This window comes from Hyposmocoma kahamanoa, unplaced genomic scaffold (assembly GCF_003589595.1).
Source record: "Hyposmocoma kahamanoa isolate Upper Pololo Valley unplaced genomic scaffold, ASM358959v1 92, whole genome shotgun sequence".
NCBI classification, from domain to species: Eukaryota; Metazoa; Arthropoda; class Insecta; order Lepidoptera; family Cosmopterigidae; genus Hyposmocoma; species Hyposmocoma kahamanoa.
Genome location: NW_020654748.1, coordinates 16430757 through 16447779, shown reverse-complemented (window position 1 = coordinate 16447779; position 17023 = coordinate 16430757). Strand labels below are relative to the sequence as shown.

General features: G+C 36.8%; 2 protein-coding genes across 4 annotated transcripts in view; one reads left to right on the top strand and one right to left on the bottom strand.

The window, feature by feature from the left end:
- LOC113236490 overlaps positions 1–5187 on the top strand; it is a 34611-nt gene extending 29424 nt beyond the window's left edge. The window contains exons 9-12 of one of the 3 annotated variants that reach the window (XM_026472585.1): positions 1419–1511; positions 1597–1744; positions 1822–2260; positions 2306–5182. In XM_026472585.1, the coding sequence (XP_026328370.1) occupies positions 1419–1511; positions 1597–1744; positions 1822–2260; positions 2306–4646 (3021 nt within the window). In that variant the 3' untranslated portion in view covers positions 4647–5182. Of the gene's footprint in view, positions 1–1418; positions 1512–1596; positions 1745–1821 lie in introns of all 3 variants that reach the window. The other 2 variants (XM_026472586.1, XM_026472584.1) reach the window with 2 other exon arrangements.
- A 15-nt stretch (positions 5188–5202) lies between these two features.
- On the bottom strand, positions 5203–10481 carry LOC113236491 (glycine dehydrogenase (decarboxylating), mitochondrial). Its single transcript, XM_026472587.1, has 18 exons — positions 10242–10481; positions 9750–9828; positions 9516–9651; positions 9234–9398; positions 8908–9136; positions 8495–8718; positions 8222–8397; positions 7888–8117; positions 7634–7810; positions 7368–7552; positions 7087–7288; positions 6857–7006; positions 6473–6585; positions 6250–6397; positions 5947–6154; positions 5694–5866; positions 5529–5609; positions 5203–5445 (listed from the first exon to the last, which is right to left on the bottom strand). The coding sequence occupies exons 1-18, from the start codon at positions 10464–10466 to the stop codon at positions 5335–5337; spliced, it is 3012 nt and encodes a 1003-aa protein (XP_026328372.1). The 5' UTR covers positions 10467–10481; the 3' UTR covers positions 5203–5334.
- Positions 10482–17023: the final 6542 nt, after the last annotated feature.

The window sequence follows — 17023 nt, the reverse complement described above, 5'->3', positions numbered from 1 at the left end:
AGTGAGTCCAACACAGTCTTCGTGGACATAAGATGCACACATGCTGCAAAGCCTCATATCTGCAACGCGATCTTCTTTGCAAAGGAAACAATACCAAGATTCAGAAGCATCAATTCTTTTGTTCTTACTACGCTCTTTGTCTTTATTTCGAGTTTGTTTTTGTGTTTTGGAATGCTTGACGAAGCGATATTAGAAAGCTGGGACTTATTTTCTTTAATTTGGAATGTTGATGAGGTGACCTCTAGAGCCAAATAATTTATAGCTTTCTTTCTTGGAGCAGATGTTGCATTCGAACTCTTCTGTGGGGTTTTCAAAATTTGGTTGAATGAAATTCTTGGTTCATTATCCTGACGACACGCATGCGTGTTTGAAATTATAGACGCTACGCTTCTTTTATCTGCCTGGCAACTTTGGTATTTCACCTCACATAGACGAGACAGTGGAATGTCATCATCGCTCTCATCATAAGCAATAGAGACATGTGAGCTAGAAGTTGAAAGTTGCTTGTCCGTGCTTTGTGACACTGAATAAGTTAAAACTTCAGGAGCTGACTGCTGTGTTGGTAAGCTCGGTGCGTAAGCCTCTTCGGGAATTTTTCTGGATCGAACGGATATATGCCTGTAGCTTCAAAACCAGCTTTAATATTTACAGGTGTTAACGCTTTATCCCAAATTTTTGTAAATATTGCTCCAAATCTTTGTTTGGTGATTCTTCTGTCTTCATATAACGACCAATACTTTAGAACTTCCTCATCCCAGTAGTATTCAAAACTCCTAAACACCGCTTTGTCCATTGGTTGGAGTTCGTGTGTAGTGTTGCTTGGTAAACACGAGTTTGACATCATATTTCTGTGCAACATCCACGATGGAATCATCTAAATGACATTTGGCCCCATCGAATATCAGAACACAGGCTTAATATGGCCACTCGATGGCCATATTAACCGTCAAGTAATTTTCTATCTAAATTCTAATTACACCGAAAAATCAAAATAAATAACAAGATGAAATCATACGAAATGAAAATCATATGAAACCATATGAAATCAAAAGATAATGGCAAATTATAACACAAATTATTAAAAAACTTACTTGAAAATTTGTAACAACTCCACGTTTGATCAGTTTAGTGCCGTTTGGCAGACTGGCGGGCGCGGGGGTGCCGCGTGGACGGCGTCTGTAGATCACGTGACCATACGCCTATACACGTACATACACACTTGCTTTTTTCGCGGTAATTTTAAAACGTCTGAAATTTCCGAGTGGCCATATTAATCGGCTGGCCTTATTCGACAAAGGTACCTTAATACTAATAAATCAGATTACTTCTATGCTAGTGTTGATTTAAGACTGAGTATTTTACTACACTTTATTTTTATTTCAAACTAGTTTTTCAAAATGAGACAATTCTTTCTACAGATGCAGACAATGACGAAAAAAGGCTTGCGCTTGTTTTATTCCGAGGATGAGGGAGATTCGAGTGACGATGGAAACAAAATGGCTCTAGCTACTGTAAGGACAAAATTTGTTTACGCTTCATGTACTACGTCATTAGATATTTCAATTTGTGAATAATTGCTGTTGTTGAATTTTACAGGTTATGCCAAGAAGAGAAGATCGTTCCGGTGCCGGTGATAGGTTGTCTTTAGATATTGGAGCTCTGAAAAGACAGTACGCAAGGCTTAGAGAACGCCAAAGACAAGCTCACGTCATATTAGCTGCTGCCTGTGCTAGACACGCTGCAGGTAAATGTTTGTAAGTAATATTGTTGAAAAGAAAGTTTCATTTCCACTTTCATTAAAAAACTTATTTTTATTTTCAGTTGGAGTGCCCACATCACCGACGTCGCTCACTGTAAATAATCTTTTATTGGGGAAAAGTGCAATTGTAAGTACTCGAGGACGCAGATTAGGACCCCCACCTGGTGCAGTTCCACCATCGCGACAAACATCACAGAACGATAAAACAGAACCACATTCAAAACCACACAGCAGTGAAACAATTAGTTGGAAGGAAGAAAAATGCCGAAAATCATTAAGTAGAAGAAACTCCGTTAAATGGAAAGATATAAAGAAAGACAAAGATTTAAGAGAAAAAGAAAGATATAGGAAAGCATCCATAGATTTAGATGAAGCTGGTGACGGTATAATAGTTTCAGAGCATGAAGCTAACGAAATTGTTGCTTCGATGAGATCACGAAGTTCTAGTGAAACGTCGTCATATTCATCTCATTCAGCATCTAGTACTGATACAAGTTTGTGCGATGAAAATGAACGAGCCAGTGACTCTGAGACGGAACTGCCTGACGATGATAAAATAAGAAATATAAACATTAAAGGAGCCAAACCTACGCCTTCTCCAATGTTCAAAGATTCTAAAGTAGTATGCTCGCCTGTTTTGAACGAGGCTATAATTAGTCATGCTTCTGATGATCTCTCAGAAATAACCCTATCACCAAAACCTGTAACGAATATATCAGATTATTTAGATTCAGATGCTGGAGAACCTTTGCGCACTTATATTGATGGCTTTGAGTCAAAATTAAAAGATAGCCTGAGTGTTAGCTCTGAAGTGTTAACTAGTAGCCCTGTTAAGGAGTTGTCTCCTTATTCACCACGATCAAACGCGGAAAGTGATATACTTCAAAGACTAAGTAGACCGCAATACGAAGAAAACTCCAAAAGTAATAATTCAATTAGCAGACCGACAAATCTTCCAACTACCAAAGAGTTAAGTCGGACGGAGTTAAGCCCCATTGAATTATCTCCTTGTGGTTATAGTGTGGACTCGAAGTCATCGTACAATTATGACTTCTTGTCTAATTTTAAACATTCATCTACCTCAAGACCAGATATAATTTCGAGACCTCCAGACATTATTGATAGTTTGACCATGTATCCAAATTTTGTGACCGACATTGATTTATCTGAGAAAAATTTGTCAGACATTGAAACTCCACCTCGAAGTCCAGGCGCGGAAAGCATCATCGTCAGTGAAGACGAACGTCCTATACCTTTGACAATTGATAAGTACTTTGAACATAGTCCAGAATTTTTTGGAGCTCGAGTAACTAACCCTGAAATCCCAAGCCGTCGAGCTGCTAAAAGAAATGCCAGATTTCCTAAAAAACCTGATTCCTTGACTCTTCAAAGTAGTTATAATGAAAAATTAATGAAAAATGAACTAGAAAGAGCTTCGTCATTGCCTCAAAGCCATAGTTTTACTAATATTTCCAGTCCAGAAGAGAAGAATGCATTTGTCAAAACGCCTGATAAATATGTAGAAAGTGAACGAAAAGATTCCGCAACAATCATCGATAAGCTTCAAACTCCAGGAAAGATGACAGAAAATATAGATACGATGACACCTAAAGACTACATCCTTCAATCAGGTAGAAAAAATAGTGAGAGAGCTCTACAAATTATACAAGAAAACTCTAAAATTTTAAGCCGAATATTAACTAAACAAAATGTGTCTGAAACAGCAATTAGCAACAAAATCCAATCTATAACGGATACAGAATTAGAAATGGACATTAGAAACAATAGTTTATTTACAAGCCAACTAAGTGGTACACCTGAAAAACCGAAAGAAAGTAGAATTCTAGAATCACCACTTTTAAAAGAGTCTACGTCAGATTCGTTAATCGGCTATAGAAAAGAAAACTCTACTGAAGAGAGCACTGTAAAAAGTGATTTCGTTAGAGTAAGACCCATTTCTATAGACGACCCATTTTGTCTAGAGGCCCGAAACAATGCTACTAAAGATGAAGAATTTAAAATAAAAAATATAAAATCCCCTAGTATAGAATGTTTAGGCAACAAAACCGATTTATACGGATGGGAAAATAAAGGTTTTCTAGCAAAGTGTGACTATAAAAGTACGTTAGACAAACTTGATAGTAATTATGATTTTGATTATTTAAAAAAATCTTATGATTTATCTGATCAAGGCGAGGTCACTCCAAATGAACTAAAACCGTTAGCGTCCTCCGACTGGACACAGCGCTCTATTTCGGGAGAATCCAAATCATCTGTGTCCTTACCATTATCAGAAATCAGAGACACAATAGCTACGTACGATCGCAAATGTACATCTGACGATTATAATTACCCACTCTCAAGTAAATATAATGACTACGTAATATCTAAAGCAAGTGACATATGCAGCAAGACAGTCGATCAAGGGCCGAAAATTTGTGAAAATTTATCTAAGACTGATAACAGCCAAGTTAGTGATTTTGCTCATGTAGTAACTTCGTCTATAAGCTTCACGTACGAGCCTTCTGCTGAAGACGATTCACCTATAGGAGCAAAAAGTAACTCTAGTGATACTTTGTGTCAAATCGCGTCACTTGATCAGGTGTCCACTCCAATATCCCCAAAGATATTCCCTAAAGAGACGCCTACCTATACAAAAGAATTTACTGAAAAAAGCGAAAGGACCAAACTTGAATCGGACGATACTTGCAGTGCTATCACGTCTCTAATAGAAACAGACACTTTGTCCTCTTTATCGCATCCTCGCAGCCCCTCTACGGGTTCCTATCATCCTTTCCCCACACGGCCTTCAATGCGCATGCCTAAAGAGCTCGGAGTGAGGTTAGGAATGTATCCAAAAGATGTGATCAGTTCTCCTCCAAAATAAGTTAATGCGTAGAGCACGTTTTCTACTCCTAATAATGAAAGATTTTATTAAGTTTGATTTTGCTGTGTGATCTTTATTTTACAAATACTTTTATGCTTTAATGTGTACTCTATCAAAGTTTAGATCGCGTCTTTATTTTAGATATTAATTGCTAACTTATTTTTATGACGATTGTACTGCCGAATCATAATAAAACTAATAAGGATATAAAGAAGGTTTTTAAAGTGTACTCATAACATTGTATACTCCATTTATAAACCTAAAAAATGATATTGGTAATAGTATCAATGCATATTTTGGCATAACAGAAACTGATTGTATTACTCCATGCTGCAGCTGATAACTTTGCGTTAGAGACAAAAAACACGTTGCCTTGAATAAATTTTACCGTTGTTGCGTAAATGAATGACTAATAATATCCTTCGCAATATGATAAGTTTAACCATAAGGTAGATAGATAGAGTAACTTGTTTGAAGTCAATAGAAATTATAGCAATTGTTTATACAGCTCTAGATTTAAATTCTATCTTTGCGAATTGAAAAGATTTTGTTGTTAGAAGACGATATTTATTATACGACAATATTGACAAAATATACATACATTATGCGATCGCTAAGATTTTTGTGTTTTATTTACATTCGCCATCATTAACTTCATAAACTTAACGCAGTTCTTCTAATTTGCAGCTTAAAAATCATCCAGCACTGGAGGACAAGTACAAACAAGGTGTTTGTCACCATACATGTCATCGATACGTCCAACAGTTGGCCATATTTTAGTCTCTCCTTTCACGAACGGCTGTAAGTAATTACATTTCAAAATGATTGCGGGGCAAAATAATTGATCAGATATTTATAACTGTACTGATATTATACACTTACTGCAGGAAAAGCAGCCTGTTCCCGGCTATAAGGTCGATTCCACTCTTCCGAAATTACTTCTAGTTGAGTGTGTGGTGCCATCTGGAAGAACATTGTGATCCACTTTAAAATTCCAATACCTATTTTTTTGTCTAAAAATTCTTTTCTCGCATGCAAAAAAATTACCTTCAGTGGATTCATTCTTTTATCTATGCTGCCGTCTTCTATGTCCTTAATTTCTTTCCTGATTGTAATGAGGGCCTCGCAGAATCGGTCTAATTCTTGTAAGTCTTCTGATTCGGTCGGTTCTATCATCAACGTTCCAGCGACAGGCCATGACATAGTTGGTGCGTGGAAACCTAGATGCAAACCAAAACACAAATATATTAATACTATTTCAATACTGGTATCTAGATAATTGTATTCTTCAAAATCTTACCAAAATCCATCAGACGTTTAGCAATATCACCAGGTTCAATGTTAGCAGTTTTTTTAAGATCTCTGATATCAATAATAAATTCGTGGGCGGCTAATCCTCTTTCACCCTTGTACAGTGTTTTGTAATGTCCTTCCAATCTTTTTGCCATGTAGTTTGCGTTAAGAATAGCCACTTGCGTTGCGCGTTTTAAGCCTTTTGGACCCATCATCTGCATTAAATTCGTAAAGTCCATTTAGTATTTTATAACTACGAATATATGAATAATGACGAACCTATATTACTAAGTGAAGTGTAATATGTTACCTTGATATAGGCCCATGAAATCGGCAAAATAGCTGAAGATCCAAACGGTGCAGCACTTACTGAACCAAAACTATGAGCTTCTTCACCTAAATCAGCTAATGGATCCACCACAGGATGAGAAGGCAGGAATGGTGCAAGATGTGCTTTTCTAAAAAGACGTAGTGCGTAAATAAGTTTGATGACATCAAAGTATAATATGTACAGCTTAGCAGTAATTACTTACACACCAATGGGGCCCATTCCAGGACCTCCACCTCCGTGGGGAATGCAAAATGTTTTGTGTAAATTAAGATGCGACACATCGCTGCCATAATCACCAGGACGACACAATCCTACCTGAAAGGAAATCGGTAACGAAAATGTACTACGTAAAATCATATCTTGGTGAGAAAATGCAAATTATAGTAACTGCCTCTGTGTCCGAACGATTCCCATGCTGGTCTGCCTTAGAGTGAGAAAAATATTTGTATGGCCTACATTAATTTCTCTCGTGAGTTTGAGTGTAATTTGTGGTTGTCTATGTATGTGTCCATGGCACCCGCGATACATGGTTTCTCTAGTGCGGGGTTATGAGTGTGTGCGTTATTATTATATTATTGTGGTTTACCTGAGCATTCATATTAGCGCCATCTAGATAAACCTGTCCACCATGGGCATGAACTAAATCACACACGTCTGCAACTCGCTCCTCAAATACACCAAAAGTGCTTGGATACGTTAGCATAATACATGACACATTCTTACTATGTTCTTCTACCTGAAAATTGTTGTCAAGATTTGAACTAGTACTAGGCGTAAGTTAATTTTAGGGAACTTCATATGTTTATTTGGCCTTACCATGTCCTTAAGATGTTCCATGTCAATATCACCAGATGGGGTAACACGAATGGCACAGACTCTCATTCCGGCCATATGTGCGGATGCAGGGTTCGTGCCGTGGGCACTAACAGGGATCAAGCAAATATTACGACTGAATTCTCCACGGTGTTCATGATAGCGTTTAATTGTTCTTAATCCTGCATATTCGCCTTGAGCACCACTGAAAATTACGGATGAAATATTTTACAACTTTAACGTTGCACTTACTATTACTTATTACATATTTGAGGTCCACTTACCTGTTGGGTTGGAAGGACACACGATCGTAACCAGTAATTGCGCAAAGGTCGTTGGCCAGTTCTTCAAATAGGATATGGTATCCTTGACACTGGTCCAATGGAGCAAATGGATGAATGTCAGTGAAATGTTTAAATGAACACGGCATCATCTCTGTTGTTGAGTTGAGCTTCATCGTACAGGAGCCCTGAAGGATAAAATTATTGATCGTTATGACTGAACACTTGATATGTACGTAATAACCTTAAATTGAACCTGTAATAATTACCAATGGAATCATCGAGTGTACTAAAGATACGTCTTTATTCTCCAACCGCTTCATATATCGTACAATTCTCGTTTCGGAGTGATGCATGTTGAATACCGGATGAGTCAAATATGGCGAAGTTCTTCTAAATGGACCTTTCATTATACTTTTCGACCTTACTTCACTGCTTGCCATCACCTGAAATAGCAGACATTTTTAGGTCTTTAATAAATGTTTGTTAATATGGATAATTTGCAGATCGACTGAATAAATACCTTCTTTACATCCTGACAGTCAAAAACCCACAATAAATCATCAACATCCTCCATTTTTGTAGTCTCGTCTAAAGCCACTCCAATGGCGCCGTCTTCAAAATGTCTTAAATTAATTTTCTTTTCTTGTGCTCTTGCTTTAATAGCGCTTTCATCATGTTCAGCTACAGGAATAATGTGAAGAGTGTCAAAGAAAACTTCATTTGATTGCTTGTGGCCACGTTGTCTTATTCCTGGAAAGTGGATCCACATTTTATTTGCTGCAAGACGGCCATATGAGAAACCTCGACAATCTCATTATATTTTTATACAAAATACAATTTGACCATTCACTTACCGTGATCCAAGACCAAAGTAGCATTATGGACTCTAGTTGCAATATCTCTCAAGCTTTGTGGACCGTGATATACTGCAAACATAGCAGACATGTTTGCAAGTAGCGCCTGGGCTGTACAAATGTTTGACGTGGCTTTGTCGCGACGAATATGTTGCTCTCTCGTTTGCAAAGCCAGTCTAAGAAAAATATTAAAAAGGTTATTCTTAGGCGTGTGATTTTACTGTGCAGGGCTCTTTGTGTAGAGAAATCAGTGACACTTCACTAAGAACATACCTGTAAGCATCTCTACCCGTAGCATCCCTAGTAACACCAACCATACGTCCAGGCATTAGTCGCACTAAAGGATGCTCAGCAGCAAAGAATCCTGCGTGAGGGCCACCGTAACCCAATGGTACGCCCAAACGTTGAGATGTGCCAACTGCCAGGGCAGCACCACATTCTGCTGGTGGTCGCAATAGGGCCATCGCCAGTAGATCAGTTGCTACTACCACCAATGTCTGTAGGTAAACCAAAATCACCGATAACATTGCATTTTGAATTAGTACTTAAATCAAGTAAGTCTTGGTATCTGTTGCTTTTGCCAGTCATACAATTCAAGAATCAAACTTGTCTGTGACATGTGTTAAGTCATTTTAGCTTAGCCAACAACGGAGCCAAGAGCAAAAATAGCAAATGTTTTTACTAACGCCATGTTCTTGAGCGGCAGCTGCTAAGCCTGAGTAATCATAAACTAAACCCCGAGTATCAGGGCATTGAAGAAGTACAGCAGAAATGTCTCTCTGTGCGAAATCCACTTGTCGAACATCAGGCACCACCATGACTTCTAGACCGAGAGCATCCAAACGTGTCTGGACCACGGCTAGTGTTTGTGGATGCACACGTTCAGATACAACGAATTTGGTTCTCTTGTTGTGCCTGTTCAAACAAAATCGTGTGTTGTCAAGGTTAACATGTATCTGTTGTTTTGAGAGATAATGTAGTTTTGATAATGAATATATATTGGCGTAGATACCTGTGGCATAGAGAAAGGGCCTCGGCAGCTGCAGTACCCTCATCAAGCAAAGATGCGTTAGCGACATCCAACCCAGTAAGATCACTGACCATCGTTTGGTAATTCAGCAAACTTTCCAATCTCCCTTGAGCTACTTCTGGTTGGTACGGAGTATACTGCGTGGTCCTATAAAAATTGTTTTTAGTTTTATTATTGTATACGAATCACATGGTATCTCAGTATAGGACCCTAAAATATGCTTCCAAAGTATTTATACAGAATTAACTCGTTTCGTTTACTTACCATCCAGGATTCTCGAATAGATTCCTCATAATAGTATGAGGAACACAACAGTTATGGTAGCCCATTCCAATGTAAGATCGCCATATCTGATTCTTTTCAGCAATTTCCCTCACTCTTTCGATTAAATCGTATTCGCCTGAAATGTGTATTTGACAAAAAGTGGAAACGCACAATATAAGCATTTATTATTGAAATATATAGAATATTTACAGTACTTATATTTTTAGCACTTACTCATTGGTTCAGTAATATTCATGAGGCTTTGAAATTGGATTTTCTTAGGCACCGCGTCATTCGTCAACTGATCCAGGCTCTATTTAAAGAAAAAAGTCTCATGAGCAGTTTACCATTTAGCTTAGTATTTATTGTGCAGCAGTGGAGCTCCTTTTGAAAGAGTTCGTTAAGAAAAAAAAGGGTAATAAAAAGGTTCGTTAAGGGAAGTAATTACATATTTATGCCGCTAAGCATTCATGTGACCATTAAGTAATGTGTTTCGGTTTTGAAGGGTAAGGGTGCTGGTGAAATTACAGGCACGTGGGACTTTTCAACTTATGTATCAGGGTGACGGGCGCAGTGACAGGGTCCCACAGATCTTTGCGATATAAAGCTCTGACCGGCACTGTAACTATTATGGACAGGCGTGTCGCTACCACCACCAGGAGCACGACTTGTTCGTCCCATCACTTGGTATCATAAAAACAATGACTCAATTTATGGATAACGTACCTTGTAGCCCAGAAGGTCCAGCATAGTAACGATGTCATGATCTCTAGGCCCAATGTGTCTGCTAGGGAAATCCTCGCGCTCTGGAAACAAACATTCAGACTTCGAAATTTGTGTGACTACACAACGAATGCCACTTTTCAACAACCCGCCCTCTTGTATTAAACATTTTTCTATTGTATTGAATGTTGTTCTAGGCACGAAACCGCGCTTCAAAAATTTTATCATTGTTATTAATTTATACTTAAAATATTTTTATTCAACACGTCATCATACTTGAAGTATGGACCTCACTACTAAAATAAAAGCAACCAACTGATACAGGGGTCAGAGCATTTATGTGACGATCGTAAGATAAGAGTCAGTAAACCAATACAATTAGTGGACTGGATGAGAAATATTACTTTAGTGACCTCTTATCAGTAGTCGTTAACGAAATTGTAATTGTTGTTTGTGCAGTCATCAGCTTAGTGGCTACGTACAATTGATATTAGCAGAGGTGTCTCCATGTCTTACCTACAGTTTAAACTAAACTGCAAATCGTACTCTGGTGTAACAAAGCCTCGTGCGATCATACGTCAAAATTGCTTTTATCACATGAAATTCATAAAAATAACAAGAAACAAATCACGTATTGTATAAATTTTATAGCGCTCCTATTTGAGCATAAAAGTTATCGACTAATTTCGTTCGTAATATCTTTAAATTGTCATTTTGCAGATGTGGCCTTTTTACACCAACAAGGGTGCGAAATGTGAGTGAAGGTAGCTCAAATGACTTAAGGCACATTTTCAAAAATAATTGTCTACTTTTAGGTGCTGCCCACTGCACTTATGAGGTTATTCATAAAGATATTATGATTTAAAAAGTTTACTTCAAGCGAAGAACATTGTATAAAAGTACAATGATATGCAGTGCGGTGAAAAGCATGTCTATTTTAGAGAACACAATTTGATACAATTAAACCAGTATTAACATGTAATGCTTGCAAATGGAATGAAAATACTTCAGGCAACTTTTTGAATATCATAATATCATTTCAAGAATACCATTGTTGAGACTTGATAATCTAATGGAGGTACTTCCTTTGACGCCTGTAAGAAAAACAATGGCAGAAAATTGTTCTACTATTTAACCTTAGAGGGATGGGGAAAAAAGGAATATTTCACCAATCTGAGAAACAGTTTATTTTGAAAAGTATACGAGAAATTCCAGAGTGCCTATATACATGCATCAAATATTCGCGATTTAGATCGAAATAATCTCAGTACAGAGTACTAAAAAAACCGACCTCAAAAGTACGTGGAATTACGTCTATTTGCTAAGTTTAGTGAAATATCCCCTAGTTCGCCACTATACAGGACTTGACACTGGAGATAATAAAAATCGGTTCTCACTATTCAAAGTAACCATTAAAATAATTGCTCTTAAATTAAAGTTTAGGCGCTATTTATAAAATGAATCTTCATGTGTGAACAGCCACCCTTAGAGGTGGATGATTTTCTTCAAAATGAAATGGGACCACTATGGAAGTACCCCCTTTCCAAGAAAAAAAGAATCATGAAAATCGGTTCACAAATATCGGAGTTATCGCGTAACATACATACAAAAAAAAACAGTCGAATTGAGAACCTCCTCCTTTTTTGAAGTCGGTTAAAAATAGTTTCATTTCCAAAATAAAAGCAAACCACAAAAAAGGTTTTTGACATTTCCTTATAAAAACAAAGGTTCATACCAAAAATCTAATGCAATGACTTATCATAATATCATCATTGTGATAAGTCATTGAATTATCAATGCATCAAACATAGATTTAGGATTTTTTCGATCCTATATCTATGGCATCAAATATTATTGTATTTTTATCAGTAGGAAACTGTTTTGCTTCAAATTATTTAATTAAGTCTCTATTTTATTGTAATATAAGCTGTTTGTGCCCTCCAAAATATAAATAAATAAATAAATATCTTAAATCAGTTGGCTCCATCTAGTTATCTTAACGTGAACTACTGAAACAAACTCTGTTCTATAGTAGAATAAAATGGTGAATTTCTTCTGCATGCTGATTTTGATTCAAATCGGAATCAATCCAATCGGGTAGTCTCAAAATCAGATGGGTTTCCGAGCGAGAAGATGAACCTGATTCCTACTATATCTTTCTAATTTGTGAGTTGCATCAACTATTGCTCCGATTTGAAATGTCAAAGTTTCCGATTGGCCAGTTGTGAATCTCAATTATGCGCCTCGACTCGGAAGAGACGCAGTTTTCGATCGGGAGAGGCAATAAAAATCAAGCTGTTAAATGTGATATTTTTCCGTAATAAGGACGTATAAGCCAATATAGTGTGTAGCAGTAGTGGGATGTCATCGTTACTACAAATGTGTCGCTAACCTACGTTAGAATTATTTCTAACGTTTCATCTCTGTCGCAAATATGCGTCCCGTACTAATGAAATTTTAATGCATTTAAGTATAACATTTATTGTACAGATCTCTTAAGGATCCCTTGAACCGGCCTCACTGCTGAGTATACATATAAAGATCAAGTGCGTGCCAATTTTAATATTAATAAACTTTTATGGAAAACACCAGTGAGGAACTTGAACACGATATAAAATCACTCCGCGCGAAGATGGGACTGTAAATAATAAGTTTTTTGTTTATATAAATGCAAGTGATAAGTGATAACAATAATTATATTTTATATATAGGTATGACCTTTGTCGCTCATTATACAATTCGGCGTCGTAGTTCCTATTTTCTATGTAAGTGAATGCAGAGTCCTATTGCAAGCTCCTCCAGGAATCTCAGCGTCTTGTTCTTTCCGTCCATGCACGCTTTGCATACGTGCTACCCGCTATATCTAAAGTAAGTGGTGTAAAGTAATGTACTCCCATAAAAAAGGTGATTTTTACCCAGGATAATCACCAGACGGAACGTCGGTTCCATACTGAAGTGCAGCAACCTTTTTTATCCCTTTTTTCTTTTTACACAGTATACTGCACAAATATGCATATGCGCGCGCAATACTTTTTCTTTAATACTTTAATCTTAGAGGGTGGACAAAAATAAAGGAAAGTTTAATTTACTGATAATGTTTTAGAAACGGTGGCCATTTTGAAACTCCGCAACATTTTTACAATTGAATATATTTTCCAGCAATATGAAAGATGGTAAGCTACACGCCTGTCCCTAACAGTTGCAATGCCACTCAGAGCTTTAAATAGGAAAGATCTGAGGGGCACTTCCACTGCGCCCGTCACCCTGTCACATAAGTTTACTTCAAAACTGGAACACAGTAATGCTGACATTACTGCTTGGTGCCAGGAATATGCAACGTGGCAGTACTTCCCTGGACGAAGTCTTCCACAAGGAGCCCTACATTTTTATTTATTTTTTATTTTGTTTTATTTTATTTTTTACTTTTCTATTGCTACTTTATTAGTATAATGGGATAGGAATAAAACCAAATATACCCATTGTTTTTGAAATTCTGTCTTTATAAAGATTTTCTTTTTTAAATGTACATATTTCATCAGATATTTCCGTGAAAAGTTTGATTCACATCTCTTCAGTCGTGGCAAGAATGTATGCATATACTTATAGGTATATAAGTCCTTGTATTCTGCAGCAAAAATGGCAAGAAGCGGGGAATATCTTTTCTTCATAAATCTTCAGTAGGCCATGCATCTATAAAAGCAGTCTTGAAGGCAGGTAAATGTAGAAATAAGTGATCAAGAGTAGTTTCATCAGTATTATAATATTCACATGTGACTGAAAAAGTTTTGTTTCTGTTTAGATGAGCTGCAAATTTGCCATATTCGAAGCGTAATCTGTTAATGGTGATGTGTATATCTTTGTACTCAATTACGTAATGCAAGTCACAGATCGTAATTAAAAATTACGGCATTGTTGGACTTATAAAATATTCTCTGTGCCTTTGCGCTTTCAAGGAAAGTTTCCTTCCTATTGTCATTTTTTTATTGAGCTTTGGATAGAGAGACATCAGCAAAAGGCATCGAGTATATTATGCAAAAGGTGACAAATAATCTGAGATGAGGTGCTGTCGAGTAATTCCGTTCGTAGTTGCCAAGAAAGCTCGGATAATAATGAAACCATTTATTTACCCCAACAAAACAAATAAAATAAAAAACGAAGAGTTTAGCATTAACCTCATATGACACAGCAAACTACAATAATAATGGGAAAGGCGCTAAACGCCCAATGTACAGTCAACAATACATCAAGCTATACACAGTGTAACGGAACAAGATGCATCAATGTGTTGTAGTTTTCTATGAAAAACGTATTTTCTGGATGTCCTATGACCATTATACAGAATATTTTCATTATAATGTACACTCAGCATGTACGTAATCATAGAAATAGTAATGTCTGGGTCTGGATCACTTCACATAATATTATGTACATACATTTTGATGTACACGGGGCCTTACGACATTAAACAACAGTGAATATTAACAAAGCTTAGGTCATCAAAATGGTGGAGTGTGTAACATCGCCATCGCAAATTTAAAAATAAGTAACATACACATCATTCCAGTAGTCTGTCTAATGGCGCATTTACACCAAGTCGCCAAGCGACTTACCCGGTGTAAATTGTAAGCTGTCTGACGACGGTAGTTTGCAGCCGTATTCGACCGAAGCGACTGGGTGCGTCGCTTTCGGCAAGGCGAGGTACCTAGTCTGCCGAGGGCGGCAGACCATTCGGTGTAAATGGCCAGTCGACTGCGTCGTCGCCTTCAGGAAACGAAGTAGTCTGCCGAAGGTCGGCCGACGTCCCGGTGTATGCCCCAATAAGCCGCAAATTCGGAACGGTGGTGCGCTCAGCGGGGCGTTCAATAACGTTTGCGCATACGTTGCGCGCAAACATGTAGGTACGTAATTGTATCTGTGTTGGATACACAAGATACAATTAATGTACTACGCTCATATCTTGAACGCACCACTGTTGCGAATTTGTGGCTTTAAGATTAATAAATAGGAAGTAAAAATACTATATGTATATATGGATATTAGATCTAGCTATACCCAGAGCAATGTTCTTGTCTAACAATACATTAATATCCGTTCCCAAGGACTGCTGGAACCAGTTCAAATACTGTTTACGGAAAATTGGAACATGTTGCTTACGCTACATACAAACCACGTTCATTACAGCAAGCCGAGTAGAAAAATTTATTTATAGTTTATTCGTCATTGAAGGGGAATCCCCAATGTATTCCTAATTGTAATTTTGATACTCGTAGCAATAAGAAAACTTTGGAACACTTTTGAACTTTGGAACACACGTAAGCTTTACTGCATAAAAATATCGGTAAATTAAATTAAATATCACGTCAAATCTTTATCTTATCAAAGAAATCGATTCGATTCGTATCTGCGTGTAATAGAATGTTTGTCTGACGTGTTGCCTCAATGATGTATGCACAAAAACAATGTTGCCACGTTGTTGGTCGTATTAGAGCATTTATGATAAATACCTATTACATACTCATATGAATAATAAATCTATCATTGGAATTTTCAAACTCATAAGTGTCACGATTCGTCAGTGCATTGACTAAACATAAGCGTTACGCATTCACTGTTTGTAGTCTAACACCCATTTCAGTTTCAAAGAACCTCACGCAATGTAATTACATTATCAATGTCCTTAGTGTTCAAACACAATTGTGTTTGAACACTAAGGAAATTGATACTTAAAATAATGTAGAAGTATAGATCATGCAGGTAGAAGTATAGATCTAAAATATACAAGGGTAAAATATATTTTAATAATAAAAATATAAGGCCAAAACATAATATTAAGACTAACCAACCTGCATACGCGAAGGTCTAACAGTCCTAATACTAAACTAATACCAGTGCTCACCAGTGGAATTTCAACAATAACAATCTAACGTACCTACACCGAATTGGCACGTCGTTAAGCGATAAACGCTATCTATTATATATCCAGGTAGGTTCAGTATAGTCAACAATACGCTATTTATTGTATGGGTCGTATTCTAGAACTCTACTTAATGCTCAAGTCAAGACTTGAGTATGATTTCAAGCACTGGAAATAATAGCCAGGCATACCACACCTCACTTTAAAAACTAAAAATTGTATATATGTATAGAATCACAAAGTAGGTAGTTTTTAAAATCCTCTTGTTCTCTTGTATTAATAATAGCTAGGCAAACATACAAGACGATGTCCAAGTAGTGGTTGAGTCGCTCGGAACAGCGCGGAATTGTACATTATCTTATGTACTAGGTGGGGTGCTGTTCCCCCTCAGCAGAGGGGCCATTAGCTTAGATATACAATTTTTTTTACTAAATAGGTATAAAGATTGTTATTTAAGTTACTTTATTACTACTACTATTGTTATTTAAAATAGGTATAAGATATATTGTATGTAAGATATATGGTTGACTGGTAGATGTATAGAATGCTTTTGGCATTAAGTCCGCTTTTTGTAGGTACCATTATCTCTTGTGGTCAATAAAGTTTAATAAATAAATAAAGTAAATATAGTAATCAATAGGCAGACAGAGCTACTAGAGTACTATTAAAACCTGTTTGAATAAAGTAATACCTATTTTACTCATTTTAATCCACATTCTTATAAATTTAGCCTGAAGAACCTGTACGTATGTACAATACAATAACCGGAAAATATTCTATAACTTAATCGTATAGCATAACCCTAACACCGGTTTTATCGATTAGAGGACATCCCAATATTACTCACATTTGACTATTTTATACATACATA